Source organism: Calliphora vicina, chromosome 1 (assembly GCF_958450345.1).
Source record: "Calliphora vicina chromosome 1, idCalVici1.1, whole genome shotgun sequence".
Taxonomy (NCBI): Eukaryota; Metazoa; Arthropoda; class Insecta; order Diptera; family Calliphoridae; genus Calliphora; species Calliphora vicina.
Window position 1 is genome coordinate 101927367 of NC_088780.1, and position 24884 is coordinate 101952250.

General features: G+C 29.6%; 5 protein-coding genes across 5 annotated transcripts; 1 reads left to right on the forward strand and 4 right to left on the reverse strand.

Annotated features, from left to right (window-relative positions):
• The first annotated feature begins 5906 nt into the window (after positions 1 to 5906).
• On the forward strand, positions 5907 to 8049 carry LOC135963428 (heat shock protein 68). The gene has a single exon (XM_065515269.1). The coding sequence runs from the start codon at positions 5928 to 5930 to the stop codon at positions 7860 to 7862; it is 1935 nt and encodes a 644-aa protein (XP_065371341.1). The 5' UTR covers positions 5907 to 5927; the 3' UTR covers positions 7863 to 8049.
• A 3199-nt stretch (positions 8050 to 11248) lies between these two features.
• On the reverse strand, positions 11249 to 12141 carry LOC135953539 (rhodanese domain-containing protein CG4456-like). The gene is made up of 2 exons (XM_065503482.1): positions 11994 to 12141; positions 11249 to 11918 (listed from the first exon to the last, which is right to left on the reverse strand). Exon 2 carries the CDS (start codon positions 11897 to 11899, stop codon positions 11366 to 11368), a length of 534 nt encoding a protein of 177 aa, XP_065359554.1. The 5' UTR covers positions 11900 to 11918; positions 11994 to 12141; the 3' UTR covers positions 11249 to 11365.
• Positions 12142 to 12189: 48 nt separating this feature from the next.
• Positions 12190 to 12786, reverse strand: LOC135953548 (rhodanese domain-containing protein CG4456-like). Its single transcript, XM_065503494.1, has one exon. The coding sequence runs from the start codon at positions 12781 to 12783 to the stop codon at positions 12271 to 12273; it is 513 nt and encodes a 170-aa protein (XP_065359566.1). The 5' UTR covers positions 12784 to 12786; the 3' UTR covers positions 12190 to 12270.
• Positions 12787 to 14048: 1262 nt separating this feature from the next.
• Positions 14049 to 14720, reverse strand: LOC135963433 (rhodanese domain-containing protein CG4456-like). Its single transcript, XM_065515275.1, has one exon. The coding sequence runs from the start codon at positions 14670 to 14672 to the stop codon at positions 14205 to 14207; it is 468 nt and encodes a 155-aa protein (XP_065371347.1). The 5' UTR covers positions 14673 to 14720; the 3' UTR covers positions 14049 to 14204.
• Positions 14721 to 21098: 6378 nt separating this feature from the next.
• Positions 21099 to 23724, reverse strand: Pisd (phosphatidylserine decarboxylase). Its single transcript, XM_065515272.1, has one exon. The coding sequence runs from the start codon at positions 23384 to 23386 to the stop codon at positions 22085 to 22087; it is 1302 nt and encodes a 433-aa protein (XP_065371344.1). The 5' UTR covers positions 23387 to 23724; the 3' UTR covers positions 21099 to 22084.
• Between the last annotated feature and the right edge of the window lie 1160 nt (positions 23725 to 24884).

The window sequence follows — 24884 nt, forward strand, 5'->3', positions numbered from 1 at the left end:
AATTTTCTAGATTCTAGAAACACCATGAATATTTTTGTTTATTTAAGAGAGTTTAATTATTTGGTATTTTAAGAGAGGGTATGTGGATTTTTATGTTAAAAAGTGGTTGGTTGAGTCAACATTTGTATTTTTGTTTTCATTTGTATTCAGTGTTGCCACTTCATGTGTAATTACACATATTGTGTGTAATTTTAACTTGGATGTGTAGCCCATGTGTAATTGAGTGAATGTGTAATTCATGTGTAATTTTAAATTCCAATTATATCCAAAATAAATTGTCAATGTTTGTCTTTTATCTATATTTTGGATTTTAATTGAATTATGGATTGTTCAGATTTCAAAACCGACTGAAATAAATATGTACGTTTATATGAGGGAATAGCTACTATCCTATATTTTACTCCTATACTCAGTATAATGGAATTATATGTATGAAGATATGAATCTAGTTTGAACTAAATTAACATTAAGGTTTGCAGAAAAATACGATAAGTAATTTGGAGATTGCTACGTTTGGTTTTCCAAGTGGACATTTCGCCGTTTGTGATAGTTTTGTTTGCGTAATATAGGTAATAGAAACTAAATTTTGGTTTATATTAAAGACTTTTAATTCCAACATGAAAAAAATATAAAATAACAAATAGTATTCAATAACTATACATTTTTACAAGTTATTAAAAATTGTTATTGGAAAAACGTTAATTTTCAAGATAACCCAAAATCGAAAATTTTTATTTTTATAATTTTAAATTGTTTATAGAATGAGGGTAGCGGTATTTACAGATAACGATATAAACTATTATATCGGTTATTTCGGGGTAACGTTAGCCAATCTTAACAGAAAAAACAAGAACGTAGGAATTTGTGTGAGAAATTTTTTTTTACAAATTGGTACTAGTTATTTTTTGTGTGTGTTTTAAATAATAAACAATAAAATTGACTTACTATTTACTATTTTGGAAGCTTTATTTCAAATTTATAACTACAAATTTTAAAAATATAAACGTTACAAGATTTTACTGGTAAAGTATTTACTCTAAAGGAAAATGATCAGAGCTATAATTTTTAAACAAATACTAAAAAATAATTATCTTTGAAACTGAAAACAAAACTGATTTCAAAGCACTTTATATAAAATAGGAATAAATTCAAATTCGAAAGCAAACAGGGTGCTATTTTTTAAATATTGTTAAATTTTTAATACAAATGTAACAATTTCCAATGGAATAATCTCCGAATGAACATTGATAATATTTGTTAAAAACGTATTTGGGATTGACATATTTGACTGATCTCAAGAATTCATTAAATTAGAAAAGTTCATTAAAAAAAAGAGATTGCTAACCTTCTTTTAATACCCTAATATATCCAATTCCTGGATAAATTAAAATCACCGCAAGTGAAAATTGTCCATTGACAATAAAGTGATCGTATTTGGTCCAAACTGTGAAAAACCTTTTATATTCATGACAATTTTAGACAATTTCTCCTATTGAAATCACGAAAATTTATTTACATGTGTAATTTTTTCTCGTATGTGTAATTTAGGTATGAGGCATGTGTAGTTTATAATTTTCTTGGTGGCAACACTGTTTGTATTATTTATCTCATCAGAGAGCGGCAAACACATCCATGTACGTAAATAATTTTGGTTATTTTTTCACAAAGTGTGAGCAAATATTATTGTGAGAAAAATTGCACGGTCTCTGTACTACATACATATGTACGTACATATCGTCACCTAAAATGCAAAACAACGTATCATCAAAACATTCGAAATTGATTTTATTATTGATTACGATGCACTACATCATATTACATATGTGTACAAAATTTTAAACTTTTACTATCAAAAATAACCAAGTTATAACCAATATTGAAACTAAATTATCATCAAGTACATGATTTTTTTAAACAAAATAACGTATACGCTTTGAGTAATTAATTAATAAATCGTGTTTAGGTAGTATGTATCCTAATTTGTATACCCTTCACCTTCGTGAGAAGGGTATATATAAGTTTGTCATTCCGTTTGTAATTTCCACAATATAATTTTCCGACCCTATAAATTATATATATTCTGGATCCTTATAGATAGCGGAGTCGATTAATCCATGTCCGTCTGTCTGTTGAAATCAATTTTCTGAAGTCCCAGATATCTTTGGGATCCGAATTTCAATAATTCTGTCAGACATGCTTTCGAGAAGTTTCCTATTTAAAATCAGCAAAATCGGTCCAGAAATGGCTGAGATATGATGAAAAAACCAGGACAACCTCGATTTTTTACCTATATCTGTATTACTTAGTCATTAATATAGACAATATGGATATTTAATGATAGACATTTCAAAGACCTTTGCAACGACGTATATAAGACCATAATAAGTTGGACCTACAATGGGTCAAAATCGGAAAAAAATATTTTTTAACCCAATTTTTTTTTCACCATAAAATTATATTTTTCAAATATAAAAAAAAATTTAAAATAACAATTCGAAATTTTTGTTTCGAAAAAATTAAAAAAATAAAATTTGTTTACCTAAAAATATTTTAAATTTGTATTTTGAAGTATAATTTGGTGAAGGGTATATAAGATTCGGCACAGCCGAATATAGCTCTCACACTTGTTTTTTAATAAAGTTGTTGCAATTGAATATTTTTTGCAGTCTTTATAAAAATTTAAGTTTAGTTTAAAAAAGTAGTTGTAACTAATTAAATATGTATATAAACTGGTTTTATTTAAAATAAAAAAATATTTTTATTTAAGTTTTTATTTTTTCATAAAAAAATATATGATGATATGTTTTTTTGTTTCAGAAAACAACAATTCAAAAAATCGTAAGCCACATACAAATGTATCTTAAAGTGTGCTTTGAAAAAATTAGTTTTTTTTATAAAATATATTTCTAGTGTCATTGTAATTCGTAATTGAAAATTTTGTTTCAATATCTCAAGTTGTTTTCATTTTATATCGTTTTTTGCTTCTCCTATAAACTTATGAAAAGTGATGTTACGTTATTTTGCATTTTAGGTGACGATATGTATCTACGTACTTAAGTTTATATATTATGTACATTGCTGAAATATTATTATGAATGGCGCAATATGTACAAGCAATAGTACTTGGAATAATTTGTATTTAAAATTCTGGAACTTTCAGCACGTTTTCATTGTTTGTTTATATTTTTTTTTTAATTCAATCACGTGAATAAACTGTACGCAGCTTTTGCATATAGTATAAATGTTTATAGAAAGAAATATGAAACAAACTAAATATATTTTTAGTTTAAGATACAAATAGACATACTAACTTTATGATTTAATAAAGAAATATTTTTAGATTTGTTTTCTCTTTGACGAACAAATATTATTTTATTAGTATGCATTTGTAAATGTTTAATATGTACATAAATATGTATCTTGAAAAATCAATTTAAATTAATCATATTTATATTTTTACCCCCATATTCATAAACAATTTTTAAATTTATCAAGGGTTTATAAAACAAAATTTCCATACAAAATTTGATTTGAATTTGATAAATTTTAAAGCTACATATTTATGAATAAGGCCTTTAGTATTGAAATATTTTTGTATGAACAAATTTTGGATTTTTGCTATTTTAAATAGCAATATAAGTTGGACTATAAAGGATATACATACATATTGATATTTCAATCATGTATGTATGTAAGTTATTTGGTGGCTTCGGAAAGTTAATTTCCACATACGGACCCCGCTATCTGTAATGATCCAAAACATACATAGTTTATGGGGTCGCAAATGAAAAATATGGAAATCACAAACTTGCCACTCATTGTGAATTGTATAACAAGTAAGAAAGTATAGTCAATCAAGTCCGACCATATAATGGACTACACTGATTATATAAGCGAATCATATTGCTATTAAAATTTCAATAATTTGTTCGTGAGTTATTTTCGGAAGTGGACCTTATCGCCATTAAATTAGATCAGGTGATTAATTTCTATATGAAACTAGTTTGAGTTGAATTTTATATGGATACCAATTTACCAACCAACATATTTAAGATGTTGATTTTCGGAAGTGAGCCTTATATGAGAGCAATGTCAATTATGGATTGATCCGCAAAAAAATGTTTAAATGTGATTTCGTTTTATATAAAATTTATTTGTGAAGAAATTTGGGTGGATACCAAATTAAATCTGAGATTTATGACAGAAAAAATCTATTGTCTGGGGGCTAGGTGTAATAATGAACCAGCTTCATCAATAGGATTCGTCCTTGGGCCGAAAAAGAAGTATGTGCCAAACATTATCGAAATATCTTCTAAGTTATGCACAAGGTTGACATGGAAAGCTTGCCAGATGTACAGACATCGTTAAATGGACTAAGAAAGTGATTGTGAGAATACTTTTAGGTATACCAATACCATTATGGTGGTGTAGGGTAGAAATACAAATAAATTATTCGGTTTCCGACACGTGAAATCAAAATATCAAGTCACCAAAATATTTCATAACGAGACATTTACAATTCAAGCAACTATTTTTGTTATAGATATTTTGAATACCTATCTTACAAAAAAAAAAATTAAAACAAGATTTGTAATAATAAAATTAGCGGAAGTCGAGTTATGTTTTTTAGACTTTTATTTAAAGAATAATTCGTATACATAATGTGCTTTCGAATTATGAATAAAATTATTCAATGAAATTAAAACCAAACCTCGGCCAAAATAATATTTTATTCGAAATTTGAAAACATAATTAAATACAAATAGATCGGAAACTTTTCTGACAAAAACCTAACTCAGTTATCAAAAACCAAAGTGGTGAGAATGTATTATTAAGAAAAACTATGTGAAAACAAAAACCACACTCGTAAATGTTATTATTTTGATTATGTTGTTATTTCACTATGGTTAATACTATTGAAAGAAACAATTCGATTAATTGGAACATGTTAAAATCTATTTATTTGATAATTCTTAAAAGAATTTTTCCAAACATTTTGCCCAGCTGTCTGAATTTGTTCTTCAGAAAGGTTTGCTATCACAAATATTCCCGAATGTTCCCTAATGTTATTAATAGCGAATATTAAAGTATCAAGTCCAAACCATCAGATAATATAAATTAATATAATACCAATATAAACCCAATTATGAATAAAAATTCCCCCGGAATTTTCTCATTTTTCCTATTCAAATTCAATGGGAAAAAACTCCCGGGGAACAAACTCCCGCGGAATTTTTTATTCATAATTGGGCTGATAAAGTATATAAATGATAGCTATTTTAAAATTCAGATATTTACAAATGTAAATAGTGCCAGAGCTAGGGTTAATTGAAGGTCAAGATATATTAATGAATGTTCGAATATTCTTATTGTAAAGAACACGTAAGATTTTCCAATGTGTTATATTTAATGCATTAAATATTATTTTACGTTTTCTTATCTTTGGTTTGCGCAAGGTAGGTCATGAATTTTAAACAGATTATAAGAGTGAGCCTAAGAGAAAAGCAAATATTTCAACATGCACACATTGACACATTTAACTCTCTTACTCAAAATACGAAACCACAAACGCATACATGCAAAACTCTTGTTTGTATCTGTGAGTAATTTTCTCAAATTTCATAAGTATTGTAGATACTTATGGAAACATACAAATGTATCTACAATTTTCATGAAATTTCTGTGTAAATTCTCGAATTTTCTCTTTTGTTGATGCCAGAGAGCCAGCAAGTATAAAAGGCCAGTGCAGTAACTCAGTCGTTACAGTATAATACAAGAAATCAAAGTGAAAAGTTAATTTCAAAGCGAATAATAATAAAGTAAATTTTCAAATTTTAACTAACGTCATTTAAAAGCTGCAATAAATCAACAAAGTATTCAAATAAATAATTAATTTAGTGCATTAAAAAGAAAATATAACAAACAAAATGGTAGCAATTGGAATTGATTTGGGTACAACATACTCCTGCGTTGGTGTATTCCAACATGGCAAAGTGGAAATCATTGCCAACGATCAAGGCAACCGCACAACACCCAGTTATGTTGGATTCACAGACACTGAACGTCTCATTGGTGATGCGGCCAAAAATCAAGTTGCCATGAATCCCCAGAATACAGTGTTCGATGCAAAACGTTTAATTGGCCGCAAATACGACGATCAAAAGATTCAGGATGACATGAAACACTGGCCATTCAAAGTGGTCAATGATTGTGGTAAACCAAAGATATCCGTGGAATTTAAGGGTGAACAAAAGAAATTTGCCCCAGAGGAGATCAGTTCAATGGTGTTGACAAAAATGAAGGAGACAGCAGAAGCGTTCCTGGGTACGACAGTGCGTGATGCAGTCATTACAGTGCCGGCCTACTTTAACGATTCACAGAGACAAGCCACCAAAGATGCCGGAGCCATTGCTGGTCTTAATGTTTTGAGAATTATCAACGAGCCGACGGCAGCCGCTTTGGCATACGGTCTCGACAAAAACTTAAAGGGTGAACGCAATGTTCTAATCTTTGATTTGGGTGGTGGTACTTTTGATGTTTCCATTCTTACCATCGATGAAGGTTCGTTGTTTGAAGTGCGTGCTACGGCAGGCGACACTCACTTGGGTGGTGAAGATTTTGACAATCGTTTAGTCAATCACTTCGCCGAAGAGTTCCAACGTAAATATAAAAAGGACTTGCGATCGAATCCTAGAGCATTGCGTCGCTTAAGATCAGCAGCTGAACGTGCAAAACGCACTTTATCATCTAGTACAGAGGCCACTATAGAGATAGATGCTCTGTTCGAAGGCGTAGATTTCTACACCAAAATAAGTCGTGCTCGTTTCGAAGAATTGTGTGGCGATTTATTCCGCAGCACCCTACAGCCCGTGGAGAAAGCGTTAAATGATGCCAAGATGGATAAGAATCAAATCCACGATATTGTCCTAGTAGGCGGTTCAACGCGTATTCCTAAAGTACAGAATTTGCTACAACAATTCTTCTGTGGCAAAGCTCTCAACTTGTCCATTAATCCCGATGAAGCGGTGGCCTATGGTGCAGCCATTCAAGCAGCTATTCTTAGCGGTGACAAGAGCAGTGCCATTCAAGATGTTTTGCTAGTAGATGTGGCACCTCTTTCGTTGGGCATTGAAACAGCGGGAGGCGTTATGACCAAACTAATTGAACGCAACAGTCGCATCCCCTGCAAACAATCAAAGACCTTTACCACATATGCCGACAATCAACCTGCTGTCACGATACAGGTCTTTGAAGGTGAACGAGCCATGACCAAAGACAACAATCTACTGGGCACCTTCAATTTAACCGGCATACCGCCAGCACCTCGTGGAGTCCCCAAAATAGATGTAACATTCGATTTAGATGCCAATGGTATTTTGAATGTAACGGCCAAGGAGATGAGCACTGGTAATGCCAAAAATATAGTCATTAAAAACGACAAGGGTCGTCTGTCGCAAGCCGAAATAGATCGTATGGTCAATGAAGCCGAACAGTATGCAGATGAAGATGAAAAACAACGTCAACGCATAGCAGCGCGCAATCAATTGGAAGCCTATGTTTTCAATGTGAAACAATCAACGCAAGAGGCTGGCGATAAAATACCCAAGTCCGACAAAGATCGAGTCATGGAGAAATGCGAAGAAACAATCAAGTGGTTAGACAACAACACGACTGCCGAGAAAGAAGAATACGATTACAAATTGGAGGAGTTGACCAAAATATGTCAGCCCATCATGACCAGACTACATCAACAGGCTAGTGGTGGTGCAGCAAGCCAACAAGGAGGTGCAGGTTGTGGTCAACAAACTGGTGGTTTTGGCGGTAGAAATTATGGCGGCCCAACTGTTGAAGAAGTAGATTAAGAATATGAATTTATTGTTTAACTGTATTAAATTGAGAAGACTGAATAAATTATTTAAGTTATAAAATTATGTATTTTTGAAAATAAATATCTTATGTTTAACATTAATACGTTTTAAGTGTTTTGTTTTATTAGTTTTTTAATTTGTAGATATTTAAGAAAAATAAACAAAAAAAAAAACTGAAAAATTTTGTTTATACTTTTTTACATTTTAGCGGAAACTGATAAACAAATAATTTATAATGGAATTTATGTTCCCAACTTTGAATCCAGTGTCAAGCAATTGAATTATACAGCCCAATTATGAATAAAAATTCCCCGGGATTTTTTCCCTTTTCTCATTTTTCCTATTCAAATTCAATGGGAAAAAACTCCCGCGGAATTTTTTATTCATAATTGGGCTGATAGATTTATTACTCTATATACTTGTATTATATAGTATAATAAAGCTATAATTCAATAGCTTGACACTGGAATCAAAGTTGATAGTTTTTATCACATATGTAGATGAAATCGCTTCGATATCGTTTGATTTATTGGGTTATATAAATAGCAATGTTGAGTTTAAAGGAAATATAAATTCAAACAAGGTTCTCAACGAAAAAATTCGATTTGTTTTTATATAGGTTTGCAGCTCATATTTATAATAGACTAGCTGACCCGACAGACGTTTTCCTGTCCATATTAAAAAAAAATCTAATTTTCCTCTGAAATATGAGTGATCACATATCGAGCTTCTTTTCTTGATTAAACGCTTATTGGCCATGTTATTAGCGAATTTAGATATTTTGAGTTTTTATATAAAAAAATCGATTTTTGTTTTGAAATATGAGTGATCACAGATCGAGCTCCTTTTCTTGATTAAACGCTTATTGGCCATGTTATTAGCGAATTTAGATATTTTGATTTTTTATATAAAAAAATCGATTTTTGTTTTGAAATATGAGTGATCACAGATCGAGCTCTTTTTCTTGATTAAACGCTTATTGGCCACGTTATTAGAAAATTTAGATATTTTGATTTTTTATATAAAAAAAATCGAATTTTGTTTTGAAATATGAGTGATCGCAGATCGAGCTCTTTTTCTTTATTAAACGCTTATTGGCCAAGTTATTAGAGAATTTAGATATTTTGAGTTTTTATATAAAAAAAAATCGATTTTTGCTCAGAAATATGAGTGATCACAGATCGAGCTCCTTTTCTTGATTAAACGCTTTTAGTTATTAGCTAATTTAGATTAAGTTTTTATATAAAAAATCGATTTTTGTTCTGAAATATGAGTGATCACAGATCGAGCTCCTTTTCTTGATTAAACGCTTATTGACCAAGTTATTAGCGAGTTTAGATATTTTGAGTTTTTATATCAAAAATCAATTTTTGTTCATAAATATGAGTGATCACAGATCGAGCTCTTTTTCTTTATTAAACGCTTATTGGCCAAGTTATTAGAGAATTTAGATATTTTGAGTTTTTATATAAAAAAAAAATCGATTTTTGCTCAGAAATATGTGTGATCACAGATCGAGCTCCTTTTCTTGATTAAACGCTTTTAGTTATTAGCTAATTTAGATTAAGTTTTTATATAAAAAATAGATTTTTGTTCTGAAATATGAGTGACCACAGATCAAGCTATTTTTCTTGATTAAACGCTTATTGGCCAAGTTATTAGCGAGTTTAGATATTTTGAGTTTTTATATCAAAAATCGATTTTTGTTCATAAATATGAGTGATCACAGATCGAGCTCCTTTTCTTGATTAAACGCTTATTAGCGAATTTAGATATTTTGAGTTTTTATATAAAAAAAATCGATTTTTGTTTTGAAATATGAGTGATCACAGATCGAGCTCCTTTTCTTGATTAAACTCTTATTGGCCAAGTTATTTTAGATTAAACGCTTATTGGCCAAGTTATTAGCGAATTTAGATATTTTATGTTTTTATATAAAAAATGGATTTTTGTTCAGAAATATGAGTGATCACAGATCGAGCTGCTTTTCTTGATTAAACGCTTATTGGCCATGTTATTAGCGAATTTAGATATTTTGAGTTTTTATATAAAAAAATCGATTTTTGTTCATAAATATGAGTGATCACAGATCGAGCTATTTTTCTTGATTAAACGCTTATTGGCCAAGTTATTAGCGAATTTAGATATTTTGAGTTTTTATATAAAAAAATCGATTTTTATTTTGAAATATGAGTGATCACAGATCGAGCTCCTTTTGTTGATTAAACGCGTATTGGCCATGTTATTAGCAATTTAGATATTTTGAGTTTTTATATAAAAAATCGATTTTTGTTCAGAAATATGAGTGATCGCAGATCGAGCTCCTTTTGTTGATTAAACGCTCATTGGCCATGTTATTAGCGAATTTAGATATTTTGAGTTTTTATATAAAAAAATCGATTTTTGTTTTGAAATATGAGTGATCGCAGATCGAGCTATTTTTCTTGATTACACGCTTATTGGCCAAGTTATTAGCGAATTTAGATTGAGTTTTTATATAAAAAATCGATTTTTGTTCTGAAATATGAGTGATCACAGATCGAGCTCCTTTTCTTGATTAAACGCTTATTAGCCACGTTATTAGCGAATTTAGATATTTTGAGTTTTTATATAAAAAATTGATTTTTGTTCTGAAATATGAGTGATCACAGATCGAGCTCCTTTTCTTGATTAAACGCTTATTAGCCACGTTATTAGCGAATTTAGATATTTTGATTTTTTATATAAAAAAATCGATTTTTGTTCATAAATATGAGTGATCACAGATCGAGCTCTTTTTCTTGATTAAACGCTTATTGGCCATGTTATTAGCGAATTTAGATATTTTGAGTTTTTATATAAAAAATCGATTTTTGTTCAGAAATATGAGTGATCACAGATCGAGCTCTTTTTCTTGATTAAACGCTTACATTTAAATGCATTTTTTAAACTTTATACTTTTATAAATAATAAAATAATCATAATAATAAAATAAATCACAACAAATTAATGAAACGATTTTATTTAATTGTTAGATACGTGGTTTTGCATTTTAACTAACGATTGTTTAGTTTAAAATAACTATTTATAAACCTATTTTTCATTAATATTTGAAACATGTTTCTTCAAGAAAAGGAAGGATGACATCATGTACAATAATAATTATTTCTTATTAAATAGTCAAAAAACTAACTCGACAAAGTTTAAATTATAGTTAAAGTCCGACCAATAGGGAGGGGGTTTATATTGTTTTAGATGCACAACCTTTAAATGTCGTAATTTTGTCCTATTACATCTTCAACAGAATAGTATATATTGAAATTTGTATTTTTTTATATTTTATTCAGCTTTAGGGTTTCGATTTACCTCGTACTATTATACATTTAGTTAAAATAATTCAATTCGCTGATTTTATTATTAATATCAAAGTTTATTAATATCAAAATAAGGCAGTCATTGAGTAAATTCAGATTTGTGGCCTACCACATACATATTATATAGTATGTATAAATTTTTGTTTACTTAGGTAGACCTTCCTTTTCGGCATATTCCAACCAGGAACCCACATAGTTTTTGGTGTTTTGATAGCCTAGAGTTCTTGCTAATTCAGCAGCACTTTGAGATCTTTTGCCAGATCTACAATGGAAAATAATTTCACTATTTTTTTCCGGCTTATCACGGCCATATTTTGCTTTAAATACAGCGTTATCTACACTTAAGGCCAACTCCTGACCCACCTGTCCTAAAGGTATATTAATGCTGGTCGGTATTTTACCAGTCTCTTGTAATTCTTTAGGTTCTCTAACATCAATTAGTAGTTGTTCGGAATGATCTGTTAATTTTTTAATTTCTTCATAAGAAACTACTGGAATATTGTTTTCACCGGTAGAGTATTGTTTAATGAAATTAACACTGTTTAAGGCTTTAGTTGATGTTGTTATCAAAGATGAATTTCGGGTATTTAACTTTAGCGATGTTGAATTTGTGCCCAGTTTTGTTGCCCTTAAACAAGTTACTCTGGTTAATTGACGCAATAAAGATTTAGTGGCCATTTTTAGAGATGTTCGCTTTCTGGAATTGGAATTGATGTTAAGGAATATTAAGTTTATTTTGGGTGTATTAATTATATAATATCTGGAATGTTACCGCTTGTGTATGTGCTTATGTTGTTGATTGTTTTTAGTTTATTTAATAATAAATATGTATGAGCGAAACACTATTTTTTGTTTTGTTCCCACTACATTTAACAAATGTGCGTAAAACTAACCATCAAATTTCTAACAAATGTTTTGCTTGTTATCTGTGTATTTTGTATAATCTATTGTTTATTAATTCATCATACTTTTTGTTTTTCAAAAAATCATAAGAAATTTATTAAAATTAGTTTATAAATATTTTATTTGTTAAAAATTTCACTGAGCCATTACTTAGCTAAACCTTCCTTTTCAGCCCATTCGGTCCAGGAACCCAAATAATTTTTGGTATTTTTATAGCCTAAACTTCTGGCCAGTTCTGCAGCATTTTGAGATCTTTTACCAATCTTGCAGTGGAATATTATTTCAGTATTCTTATCGGGCTTATCCCTGCCATACTTTGCTTTAAAAGCACCCTTGTCCACATTTTCTGACAATTCTTCGGCCACTTGTCCTAGGGGTATATTAATACTGGTGGGTATTTCACCTGTCTCTAGCAATTCGTTGGGCTCTCTAACATCGATTAAAAGTATTTCAGGATGCTTTTTTAGTTGTTTTACTTCTTCATAAGAAACTATGGGAATATTATTGATAACCGAGCAGTATTGTTTAACAAAACTAGCACAATTGTCACTCTTGGTGGCTGTTGGTAGACATGTCCTTTTTGAAAGAAATTTCGTTGCAGTGAATCCATTAAATCTGGCAATTTTTGTTAATTGATTTAATAAAACTTTTGCAGCCATAGTTAATGCTATTTGTTATAAAAGAAATGTATAAATTACTATTCTTTTATGAAAATATTACATAATATTAGTACCGGTATAAATAATTATTGTGCCGGCTTTTTAATTAATGAGAAGAGATGGACATTTGGCAGATTCTGATTATAGCGATTTTAAAATGTATTTAGCAAAAAGTTTTTAAGAGGTTTTATGAAATTTTAGTAAAAAAATCTATCTATCTATTTAACAAAATGCTTCATAAATATTTATGTACATTGTTTTAAATTCTTCACCATTTCATATCCATCAATATACAAAACTTCGGAACAAACTAAGATGCCTGTTATATTTTCATTATTGCTTATTATTGTTTTGGCTTATATCCCTAAACTTTGGTTTGATAATGCATGATATCTCATAAACCATACAAAATGGCATTCTGATAAATACAAATACTTTTTCGTTCGATATATATATTTTTAAAATTGACTTTAAATGATTTGTTCGCTCATATCAATTATTTGTGATCAATTCTTCATACATATGAATATTAATTCATATTCATGTAGAATTGACTGAAATATTGACAATAATATTTTCAATTATTTTTATATTTAACGCCAAAACTATTATAACGTTTTTATATTAAAATAATTAGCATCACTTGCACACAACATTAAAAAATGGGAACAGTTTTACTCGTAATTGCATGTGAAGATTACAGTGCTTTTGTTTATTTAAACAGCTGTTTGTAATATGGTGGGTATAAAAATCGTAGCAATTCATTCCATAAATCCATTACCAAAGACCTAATTAATTCGTAGACATTAATTTGAAGAATTCATTCATTGTTGAATCAATTCATAATGGTATTAATTCATAAGCGAATTCATTCAACCTTTGAGTGATTCAGTTTTTGTTAATTCACATCTAATACAAATTTAATTAAAATGTTTATTCTTCAGTCAGTTTTTTTGAGTTATGTTTTTAATCATTTACAAAATGAATTAATTTAACTATTTGTAATAGATTTTAATTGAAAAATTTAACACATTTTAGTAAGCTATTCTGTAATAAATTAGAATTACAGAAAACTTGAATGATTCAGTTAAAACACCGTATTAATTCCTGGTGAAGAGAATATATTTAATTTAATTTTGAAAAATTAATAAAAAGTATTAATTCTTTTGAACCTTGCATGCGTTACAACATTTTAAACACTACAGTTTTGAAACTTATTAAAGGAATTAATATTTTATAAAAATCAATAAAAACACAAAAAAAAATAATTTATTAAAAAATTAATTGTAAAAAATTTATTAGTGTTTCAAATAAGTCGTAAATAAAGTACATAGTTGTATCAGAGTGCTTTAATAGTTTTTTTTTTTAATAATATACCATATCCCTTTATAAAGATGTGTAAGTAGTGCATTTTATAATTTCTATTCCTTTGGCAAGCCTTCATGTTCGGCCCAATCAAGCCAGGAACCCTTGTAATTCTTAACATTAGTATATCCCAATTTTACAGCAATTTCTGCCGCCTGCTGGGCTCTTTTGCCGGATCTGCATGAGAAAATTATTTGCATATCGGTTGCTGGCTTATCACGGCCATATTTTTCTTTAAAATCTGCTGCTTTTACATTGGCCGACAATTCCTGTTCTACCACTGACAATGGTATATTAATACTTGTTGGTATTTTACCAAACTGTACAAGTTCCTCGGGTGTACGTACATCGATTAGAAGTTTTTCAGGATGATTTGGCAAATCTTTAATTTCCTCATAGTAGGCAATTTCTATTTTATTATCGGCATTAGTTAGGGCTTCTGCATGACTTGCTTGAAGTACACACAGTAGTTGCAAAGAAAATATTGCGAAACACGACTTAATTGTAGTAGTATATTGTTTCATTGTGCGCAGTAAACTGTTTTGGCTAAAATCCAATGAATCAAGTTTATTGTGATGATTATCGTGTATGGGTTGACAATGAAAATCAAAAGTGGTTTAGGTAGGTTTCCGTCAAACTGTTTTGGGAAGAGTTTTATTGTTAAAAGTAGAGATGAGCCAGCTTGTGTTTAAGCCAGCCATTGTTGTATTTGAAAACCAGTTGTTGGAGTGGATCGATTAGTTTAAATGGCTTAAATAAGTATGTAGTTTAACGGTTTATTATTTGAATATTTAGGAAGTTATTTATTATTATTTTGTTTTTTTTTTTTTCAGATAATTGCAATTGCAAGGAAACAGAAATAGGATTTCTGAACGACTAGTACGATTGCTATAATGTTTCGAAAACCCAGTACATCTTTTGAATAAGGTATGTAGCATTCATGTTCTGGCTTAGTAAAGTTTATTAAATTAAAAATATTTTAAAATCTATTAATATTTCTAAAGCCAACTGGGTCTGAAAATTTGTTTACAATGGTGGCATTCTCTGTGTTTGATTTAAATATAAATACTCGTATTATCATTAATTTTTTAATCGTATTTTTTTTATAAAAATAACGTCTACAGTGAATTTTTATAAAAAGTTGAATGTACATATACAGTAAGTGACAATATAATGGAAACTTTTTTGAAAACAATGACTAAAACTTAAATAATATGTATGAAAACCAAGGCTGGTTACTATTACCCTAAAAATACCCTTTCAGCTCAACTACCGTTACCGAAATAAATGCAATTACCGTTTAATATAGTTATCTCTAACTACTGTTACTGATATTCTATAAATATGTAATTTAAATTATAAAAACCAACAAATTTTTGATTTCAATTAATTAATCAACAAATTAATAAAATATGTATTTTTCGAAACGATTTCTTGACATACCGATTTCAATAATATGTTATTCGTCAGTAAAAATCTTTATTGAAAACTAAAAAATAATAAAATTCCACAATTAACTGTAATTACTATTACCGCTATCGAAATAATTCAAATTAGCGTTACCTTTACCTTTTATCCGTTTCGAACCGGTAGCCAAATTTGATGAAAACGATATATAAAACATAATGTTTTACCGGTATTTCGATAATTATTTTATTTAAAAAATATAGAAAATTTAAAAAAACAACATAATAAACGATTTTAGTATTGGATTGAATCAAAAAAATATCTGTGATAAATATTTCATTAATAAATCAGCAGTTTCAGAAATAATAAAATAATTTTTGGAGACAGGTAACATTTGGAAGAAATACCTCGAAAAACCACTCCAATATAAGATAATTTTATAACAAGAGAGTTTAAGAAAAATTACTTCCCAGGAGGTTACAATAATCAGAAATTGGAAATAAGTTATCGAACTGTGCAAATGAGGCTGGTCTTGGTTGCTATCGTCCAGAAAAGAAACCTGCTATTTAAATTGATTATTGTTCTCCATTTGGATGAATCCAAACTAAATTTAAGTCAGTGAGAAAAGACGACGCCCTAATGGAAAGAGACTGGACCCAAAATCACTAATAAGTTAAGTTTGGTGTAAAAAAAGTATACTTTGACTGAAATCGGATACAGATCCTTAGTTTGGAGATTCCACCAAGACAATGACTCCAAACATTCCTCTAGGGTTACAAACCAGGTTCGTATTTTGAAGTGGCCTTCCCAAATCTCAATCCTATAGAAAACCTATAGGAAATTGTAGATCGCAAAATACGAACTCAAAATTATAACTCGAAGGAAGCTTTAAAAGATGCCGTTTTATGGATATGGTAATCTATTTCAAAGGAGACGATTGAATCATTAATTGGTTCAATGAATCGTCGCTGTTAAGCAGTAATAAAAAACAAGGGATATCCAATAAAATTCTGAGTCACTAAAAGACAATTTTGGTAACAAATTAAACCTAATTATGAGTTGCATTCGACAAACGATATTCGTTGGCTATCGAATCTTTGCTTTCGACACTGCAAATAAAATTAAAAATATTGTTGAAAATGTAAGTATTTGTAATTTTATTTGTTTTTGGTGGACCAAATACCACTAACTGAAATATTTTCGTTAATTTTATGCAGGTCTAAGGTTGTAAGCAAGGAATGTGCGCCATAATACCAAATGACAATTCGTTCGATCAGCTACTTCGACTACAGTCGAAAATCGAATTTAGTTCATAATAGGCACCTAAGTTTCCAATGTTTTGTCAATACGTTAGTATTTTTTTTTAGTAAATAAATGATATTTTAAATACTAAAAAAAATACAAATTTCTTAAGGATTTTGTTGGATTATATTAATATGTCGTAGTTCTAAAAATTCTGAAGAAATTTGTATTTTGAATATTTGGAAAAGTTTCCATTGTATTGTCAACCACTGTAAATGCAATTTGTTGTAATGGCGTGCTTGTTAATTTGATGATCTCTTACAAGTTCAATCTTGTGGGAACATTAATCCGGTTCTTATCGTCAAGTTGTTTCCCTCACACTTAAAACAGTCGCCAACAAATACAAAAAAAGTTAAAATTTTATAGACTATAAAGAAAATATATACAAATTATTAGATTCTGATTAAAAATTTTAAAATCATTTCATAATAATAGACATTCCGTCTAAGATTTAGAAAATGATGTAGAGATATGAGTATGAGCATTCATTATCAAAATGGGGTAAAATATTGTGCAAAATATACAGAAAATTAAAATTATGTATTGTCATTTAAATATGTATTTTGATTTACTCGTAAACAAATTTTGTTTGAATATTTCTTTAATTGATAAATATGTATAGCAAATGAGCGATGTTTATGTATGTAGGTATTATTTGCGGAATGTACTACATATATAAATTTAGAAAATAATACTAATATGATTGATAGACCAAATAATCTTTGAATTGCTATGTATCTTCGTGTGTACTATAAAAATCCCCTTAATTTTTCAACAATTATATATTGTACCTCATGTAATTTGTACCCACCCACCTTACTGAACAAATTGTTTATGTACATACAATCTTAGCTTAGATCGAAGTACTAATATGATCAATTTGCCAAGTTCAATAAACTAGTTTAATCTAAAAATTTGTAGAATAATATTACTTATGTTTGTATGTAGTATGTGTTGTCGTGTGAAAAATAAACAAAACCTAGAAACTATATGTGAACAGACAGACATATCTTATCAGTTCTAAAATATATTCCATTGTTCAGATTTATACAAAACACAGTTGTCGTATCATACATTTTGTTTTTACTATTTCACAGGGGTTTTTTACGTTTTGACACAGAAATTGCAAAGAATAAAATTTATAGAATTTGTTTTATTAAAAAGAAAATCAACAGTTTAAAATTTATCAGTTAAAAATCTCAATAATGGTACTAAAAAAAACGTCCTTTCAAACATAACTAAATATTTAAGCAGAAACTGTAGTTTTTGGTTAAATATTTACAGTTTTCAAACCAAATATCAATATCAAGTAAGATCTATTATCAAAATTATTTTCTCTTAATTATTAATTTTTGATTTAATTACTTTAAGTTTCTGATTGTTACATTCATTCGCATCAATTTGCCTACATTGAGGGGGGAGCACACTTAAAATAAGAATCTTTATCACTACGTCACAACATTAATTTTTATATATTTTTTTTTTTTGCATATTGAGCATGGCGTGAGGTTTGTCCAATTTAAGTCCGGGTTCATTTTTCACTTTTCTCTTTCTTAGTTGATTAACAAAGTTATTATTAAACATTCCCTTAATAATAAATCCGAAAAAAATGATCCGATCCTTATCATAATGAGAACAAGCAACACGCGAAACACCAGCTCTATAGAATAAATGAAAAGTTAAGTTTTTTTTTCACAAGGAATTAAATATTTTAGAATATTTTACTAATGAAATTAGATGTGTTTCACTTCATATAACATTGCTAAATTCAAATAAAATATTTTCTAATTCTTATATTCAAATGTGTTTATCAATTCTTCGAATGAAAATTCGAATAAGAAAGTAAACAAAATTGTGAGAGTAATAGCAAAAAAGTCTATAAAGAAGAACCGGAACTTTCAATTAAGCAATCTTAATAACCGGAAAGAGCCAGCAACAACAATATGATTGATTTTTAATTATGGAACATATGTTTGTATCTTGTATGTTATATTATTTAGAATTGTTAGTTAAGCTAAGCCTAAATAAATTTTAAAAGAAAACGTTATCATAGCATTGAGACATAAGGCAACTTATGACAATGACAAACGTAAATCGGTTTCAATGTGCGAGAGATTGTTTGTGCGATTCAGGAGTGGTGATTTTGACACGGTAGACAATGATGGTCCAGGCTAGCCAAAAAAGTTTGAAGACCAAGAATTGGAGGCATTACTCCAGAACTCAACAAGAGCTTGCAAAATCATTGTTAGCTACTCAAGCAGCAATTTCAGAACGTATGCGAGCAGTAGCATTTATCCAAAAGCAGGGAAATTGAGTACCATACGAATTGTAGATGAGAGACCTTGAAAGACGATTTTGAAATGCTACTTGAACGCCATAAAAGAAAATAATTTTTGCACCGAATCATTACTTGCAATGAAAAATGGATCCATTACGATATCCCGAAGCGTAAGAGATCGTATGTGAAGCCCGGTAAACCAGCCGAATCGACACCAAAGCCAAATATCCATGATGCTAAGGTAATTTTCTGTATTTGGTTGGGCCAAAAGGTCCCATCTGAGCTGCTGAAATCTGGTCAGACCATCACAGGGCAACTGTACCGAATGCAACTGATTCGTTGGAAGCGAGCTTTGACGGAAAAACGCCCTTTATATGCGAGCAGACTCAGACACATGTTGTAATACCTGTTAAAAACTATTTAGAATGTAGTTGTTGGACCTTGTCCCGTCCAACTACTATTTGCTTCGATCGATTCAGAACGCTCTCTCTGGGATACGTATGTACGCTTCACTTTAGAACAGATTATCCGAAATTGGCTTGATTCGTTCTTGGCCTCAAAATATGTGAAGTTCTTTTGGCTCGGAATCCATATGTTGCCAGAAAGATGGGAATATAATAATGGCCAATACTTTGAATAAATTTACATATATGTATTTTAAAATGTTTTAAAATAAAAGTTAAAAATTTTAAAAAAAGACCACAATAATATGGTCAATATTTCAACTCACTGCCCAGTGAAGAATTTTGAAAAAAAAAATCAGTAATTTTTAAAAGCATTGCCCGATTTTAACAAAATTTCCCCATGTCCCAAGAGGTGTAGTTGAGTTTTAATGGCGAATTTGGACTTTGAGGACCAGGTGGAGGGGTTGTCATACGCCTCAAAGTAGCTTACCTTGGGTATAAAAAAATAAAAAACGATGCCAAATGTTTGTTCCGATTTAAAAGATTTTAATCTATTAGAAAAGATCTACATAATAGCTCGTATAGTTTACGAGATATTCGCATTTGAAAATTAAAATGGTTATAAGGAAAGAATGAATTGCTGAAATTCTGCATTTAGCTATAATTTAATTATGTATGAATTGAAATTTATGAAATAAAAAAAACATTTTCAATTAAATTATTCAGAACATTTAATAATTTTTATATTTTATTTTAACAAAAACATAGTATAAAAATTGAACAATTTAAACCAATTTGCCCGATAATATATCAATAGCATGCATTTCGGCTTGAGCCAACCGTTTCTTTTCCTCAGCTAATTTTGTATCACGTATTGCCTTTTGTTTAGCCTCAGCTTCTCGGAGTTTTGCTTCCTTCTTTGATAAACGTTTTTGATTGTAGGCGCCGTAAATAATGCCAAGACTTAGCATGGACCATCGTCCAAATTTTATTAATGGAGATACTGGTATAGGAGGTTGAGACATATTTATTTAGGCGGAATTTAAGTTTTCTCTGTCGTTAATATTGACAACTTAGTGATGGTACAATATCGATTATTTGTAATTTGTACTAAAATAACGATAGTAAATAAAAAATCAAAAGTTAGAAAGAATTAATTCTTAATTCAATTTTCAAAATCAAATTATATATACATACATACATTCTCTTAATCATTCACCAGGAATTAATTCGTTGCCTTAATTCCTTAGTACCTCAAACGTATTACATTTATTCCGTTGAAAATTCATTATTTATAGAATTAATTCATTATTGAATCATTCAATTCAAATCCATTGAATAATAAATTAATAAAATGTACTGAATGATTTAATTTTTCATAGTCATTCCGTTTGTAGTTTCTAAATTTTTCATTTGCGACCCCATAAGTATAGATAGTTATAGATAGCGAAGTCAATATAGCCATATCCGTCCGTGCTTCTGTATGTTTAAGCCCCCAAATAATTTAAATACATGATTCATACATCAATATGTGCGCTACAGAAATAACATGACATTAATTTATTTTATAAACAATCTTTATTTCATAAATATACAAAAAAAGTCTTTTATTCTCCATAATTAATTTGGAGACACAATTAAACTTTAAAATATTATTAACAATATACACAGCGAATTCTTAAAAATAATACAAATAGGACTTCAAATGTTTGGCCTGCAATATGGCATAGTATTTTTGTGTGTGATTTTTAAATATAATAGGTATTTAATCAGATTACATTGAGAATTACATGAGAGTATATTATGTTAAATAAATAATTAAAATAGTAGGAAAAATAAAAATACTTGAACATTTTTTAAATTACAATAGTATTTAAAGGTAATAATAAGATAAAGCTAAAAAAAAAAATTAAATTAAAAATGTGTATATAAAAAGTGTGATTAATATAAGATAAGTGAGTTTTTTGTTTGTATCGCAAAAGGCACTAAGCTCAAGTTTATTACCCATGCGACATAATTTATAATTAATCCATTTTAGGTATGTATTTGAATTGCAATAATGCTGTAGGGTGAAGCAAAAGGAAAGGTAATTACCCAAAATCAATATATTTTTCAAACCAAACAAATAATTATAATAAAAAGTGAAATTTTTAATTGTCGCGGGTAATTAAGGTAACTATTAGATAATCATAATATGTTTATTGTAAACATGTTTCGAGATTTGAAGTTGTTTGTTCAATACAATTTTCTCAATATGTCACCAAAATGTTGTGTTTGCAGTACATAGAACATTTTAACATATTTTAGTTCGACTTCGTGGTGGGTTTTATGTGGCGGCAATTTCAAACAAACTGGTTTAGCAACAAGGTTCGTTACATGGCTATTAAAACTGCTCTACAATGACCATGATACAAAAAAGATGGTAGATTCAATAAAATTTTATTATGTATACCATGTGATTCGATGAATCAAAATTCAAAAATGACATCAATTAATTTGCAACAAAATTTATTGATGCGAAAAAATTCAAAAATTATTTTTGTTTTTAAGCCATATGACCTAAAGCCTCACCCACTTTAACCTTTTGTCCGGCCTCAATGTCAAAGCGGAAATTAGTGGGTGCCTCAAACAACAATACTATAGTACTGCCCATATTAAATTGACCCACTAAATCACCTTTCTTTAACATGGGCTTGTCAGTCAATAAAAGTTCATCATATTCTCGATTGGTGGTCAAGCCAACCCAGCGATTGGTTTTTAGCTTTTCATCCATAATTATTTCCATGGAACCAACATTTGTGGCACCCACTGCGGTGTAGCTGAAGAAACCATGTTGCCATTGGCCCAAATATAAGGCACGTTCATTAAGTACGAATAATCCGGGTAACCAGGTAGCAATTTTTGGATTAACCGACAACAATTCGCCGGTAAAGTGTCTTCTCAATGATGGTTGCCATTCGGCTGCAGAATGGAAACGATGATAATCTCCAGGAGCTAAATAAATAACACACTGATAGAGCGTTGTGGAACCATCTTGTTTATGCTTGATGGCATCGGCATATTCTTCGAAACTCTTGTTGTTATTCTCTGTCCAAGTGGCGGGACCCAAAAAGTCTTGTATACTATAGTTGACACCTTTTACTTGCTCTATGAGAGATTTAGAGGCTGTGCCAAAATGTAATATTTTCCCATCGGCCGGCGATACTATAGGCGCCTTCATATCAATGGGTCTGACACCATCGCGTAAAGCTCGTGTGAAAAATTGCGATATACTTTGATAGTGCTTGAAGTCCGGATATAAAGCTTCTTCAATGTTCACGCCAAACGACTTGGAATACCAACCGTAAACAAAGGGTCTAAAATTCTCGGGTACATAGCAAGCGGCCAACCAACCCCAAGCTCTGCTCAGTAATCTCAAAGGCAACGAACAGTAAAACTTTGTCTGAAATTCCGATGCAGTCTGTGGCAGCTGTTCGCGGGCACAGTTCTGTTTATGTAATTGCCATTCCAGAGCACCAAACACACAAATACCCATAGGAGCCCATTTCAATAGAAATCCGGTCCATTTCAACCATATGCTAAGACGTGCCTTTTGTAATTCTTGATGTCTTCGAACTTGAAAATTCGGTGAGTTTTTGTTTAAAGGGTTGTTTCTTATTAGATTATCAACTTTAGACTCGGTCGTCTGATTATTAGTTGACTTGGTAGAAAATGTTTGACGAAAATTCTTAATCAATGGCCATTTGCCGGTTTGTTGTTGGCCGGTTTGTTGATGTTTCTGATGGACCTGTCGTAAATTTCCAGCTTTGATAAGGAAACGACCGCGAGGTACGAAATAAGAGACCATGGTAGCTTAAGCAACAACAGCGAAAAACACACGATATATTTAAGTGGTTTAGGTGATTACGTATTGTATTTAATTGCAACAATAAATAAGTAAACAATTTAAATTAAAATTTCTTCGTTATTAATTAATTATTAGTGAGTCTATTACTCAATAGTTCTTTTTTTATTTTTCAAACAGTTAAGCCCAAAAACACGTCCTCTCTGATGGAGGTTATAAAATTGAATGAACGTTCTTCTACTGCGGCTTGTCCAAAAATTGGGTTAGTTTTCTTCGTATGATTCTTTGCGCTTTTTTCTATGTATCAATTTCTCTTCTGTTCTTTCTTCTTATTTTACTGTGGTTGTTGTTTTCTTATCACAAATTTTAAATATTTCTAATTTATTTAGTATTTTTGTTTTTATTCCTCTATTCGTTTTTAGTGGATGTCAGTCAAGGTTGTCTATTTTACACAATATTTGTTTTATTTTGGTTACTTTATCCAAAATTTAAAATTATCACATAATTCTGGAATTTTCCGCTGTGTATACTTGTATTTGTTAGAAACATATTTTTTAGTTTAGTACGTTATTCTTTGTTTAATCTATACTTATTATAATTAAAACCATTTGTTTGTTTTTAATTTATAACTTTTAATTATTTGTTTAATTCGTTTGTGCGCTTTTCGTAAATACGATGTAGGTACAGTGTTTTAACATGAACAAAATATTGGCTCACTTTAGTTCATATTTCAAAAATGAACTCGATAGCTAGTTCGAATTAAATGCGACTTTCTGTTTAATAAAATTTTTTAGTTAGAAATAAGAATGCAGTTAAAAATGTACCTACATTTATTTTCAAAATATCAATTTAATTCAAAATAAAACAAAAAATATAATTTAACCTATTTTGTAAATTTTTTTACATGTCATTTTGTATTATTGAAATATAGTTGCGTTTAATTATTGTTGCAGAAATGGTCCTGAAGCACCAATAAAAGAGTTTTGTTCAGATAGGCACAACTCTGAGTTTAAAATTACCAAATAAACAAATTGTCGGTAATTTCAGTGCGTACATTCGGAATATTTAGTTCATAGTTCAAAAATTTAACTAAGTTTTCATTAAGCTCATTTAGCTCAATCAAGTGAATCATTCAATAGAACTACATAGTTCGTTCATGAACTACCCAAGTCTAGTAGCCCACCATGGTTTTATGATATAAGCGATTTTTGAAGACCTCGATTTTTTCATAAAAATTGTTTTTCACCAAAAAAATGTTTTTATATTTTTCTTAAAGTATACTTGGGAGAAGGGTATATAAAAGATTTGGCATAGCCTAATATAACAGTTTTACTTATTTTATATACAGTTTAATCAGTAATTTGTTTTCTATTTCGGATTAGGTCAAGTATTCGAGCAAAACTTGGCGATGTAAAAGTTTATACGATCGTATCTTTAAATATATTTACAAAATCCTTTAAACTCAGAATAATTTTTATGATATAGCTAAAGTATTTGGTAA

Bases quoted from the DNA above. Each gene is read 5' to 3' on its own strand.
- LOC135963428 (XM_065515269.1), top strand. From the start codon at position 5,928: ATGGTAGCAATTGGAATTGATTTGGGTACAACATACTCCTGCGTTGGT.
- LOC135953539 (XM_065503482.1), bottom strand. From the start codon at position 11,899: ATGGCCACTAAATCTTTATTGCGTCAATTAACCAGAGTAACTTGTTTA.
- LOC135953548 (XM_065503494.1), bottom strand. From the start codon at position 12,783: ATGGCTGCAAAAGTTTTATTAAATCAATTAACAAAAATTGCCAGATTT.
- LOC135963433 (XM_065515275.1), bottom strand. From the start codon at position 14,672: ATGAAACAATATACTACTACAATTAAGTCGTGTTTCGCAATATTTTCT.
- Pisd (XM_065515272.1), bottom strand. From the start codon at position 23,386: ATGGTCTCTTATTTCGTACCTCGCGGTCGTTTCCTTATCAAAGCTGGA.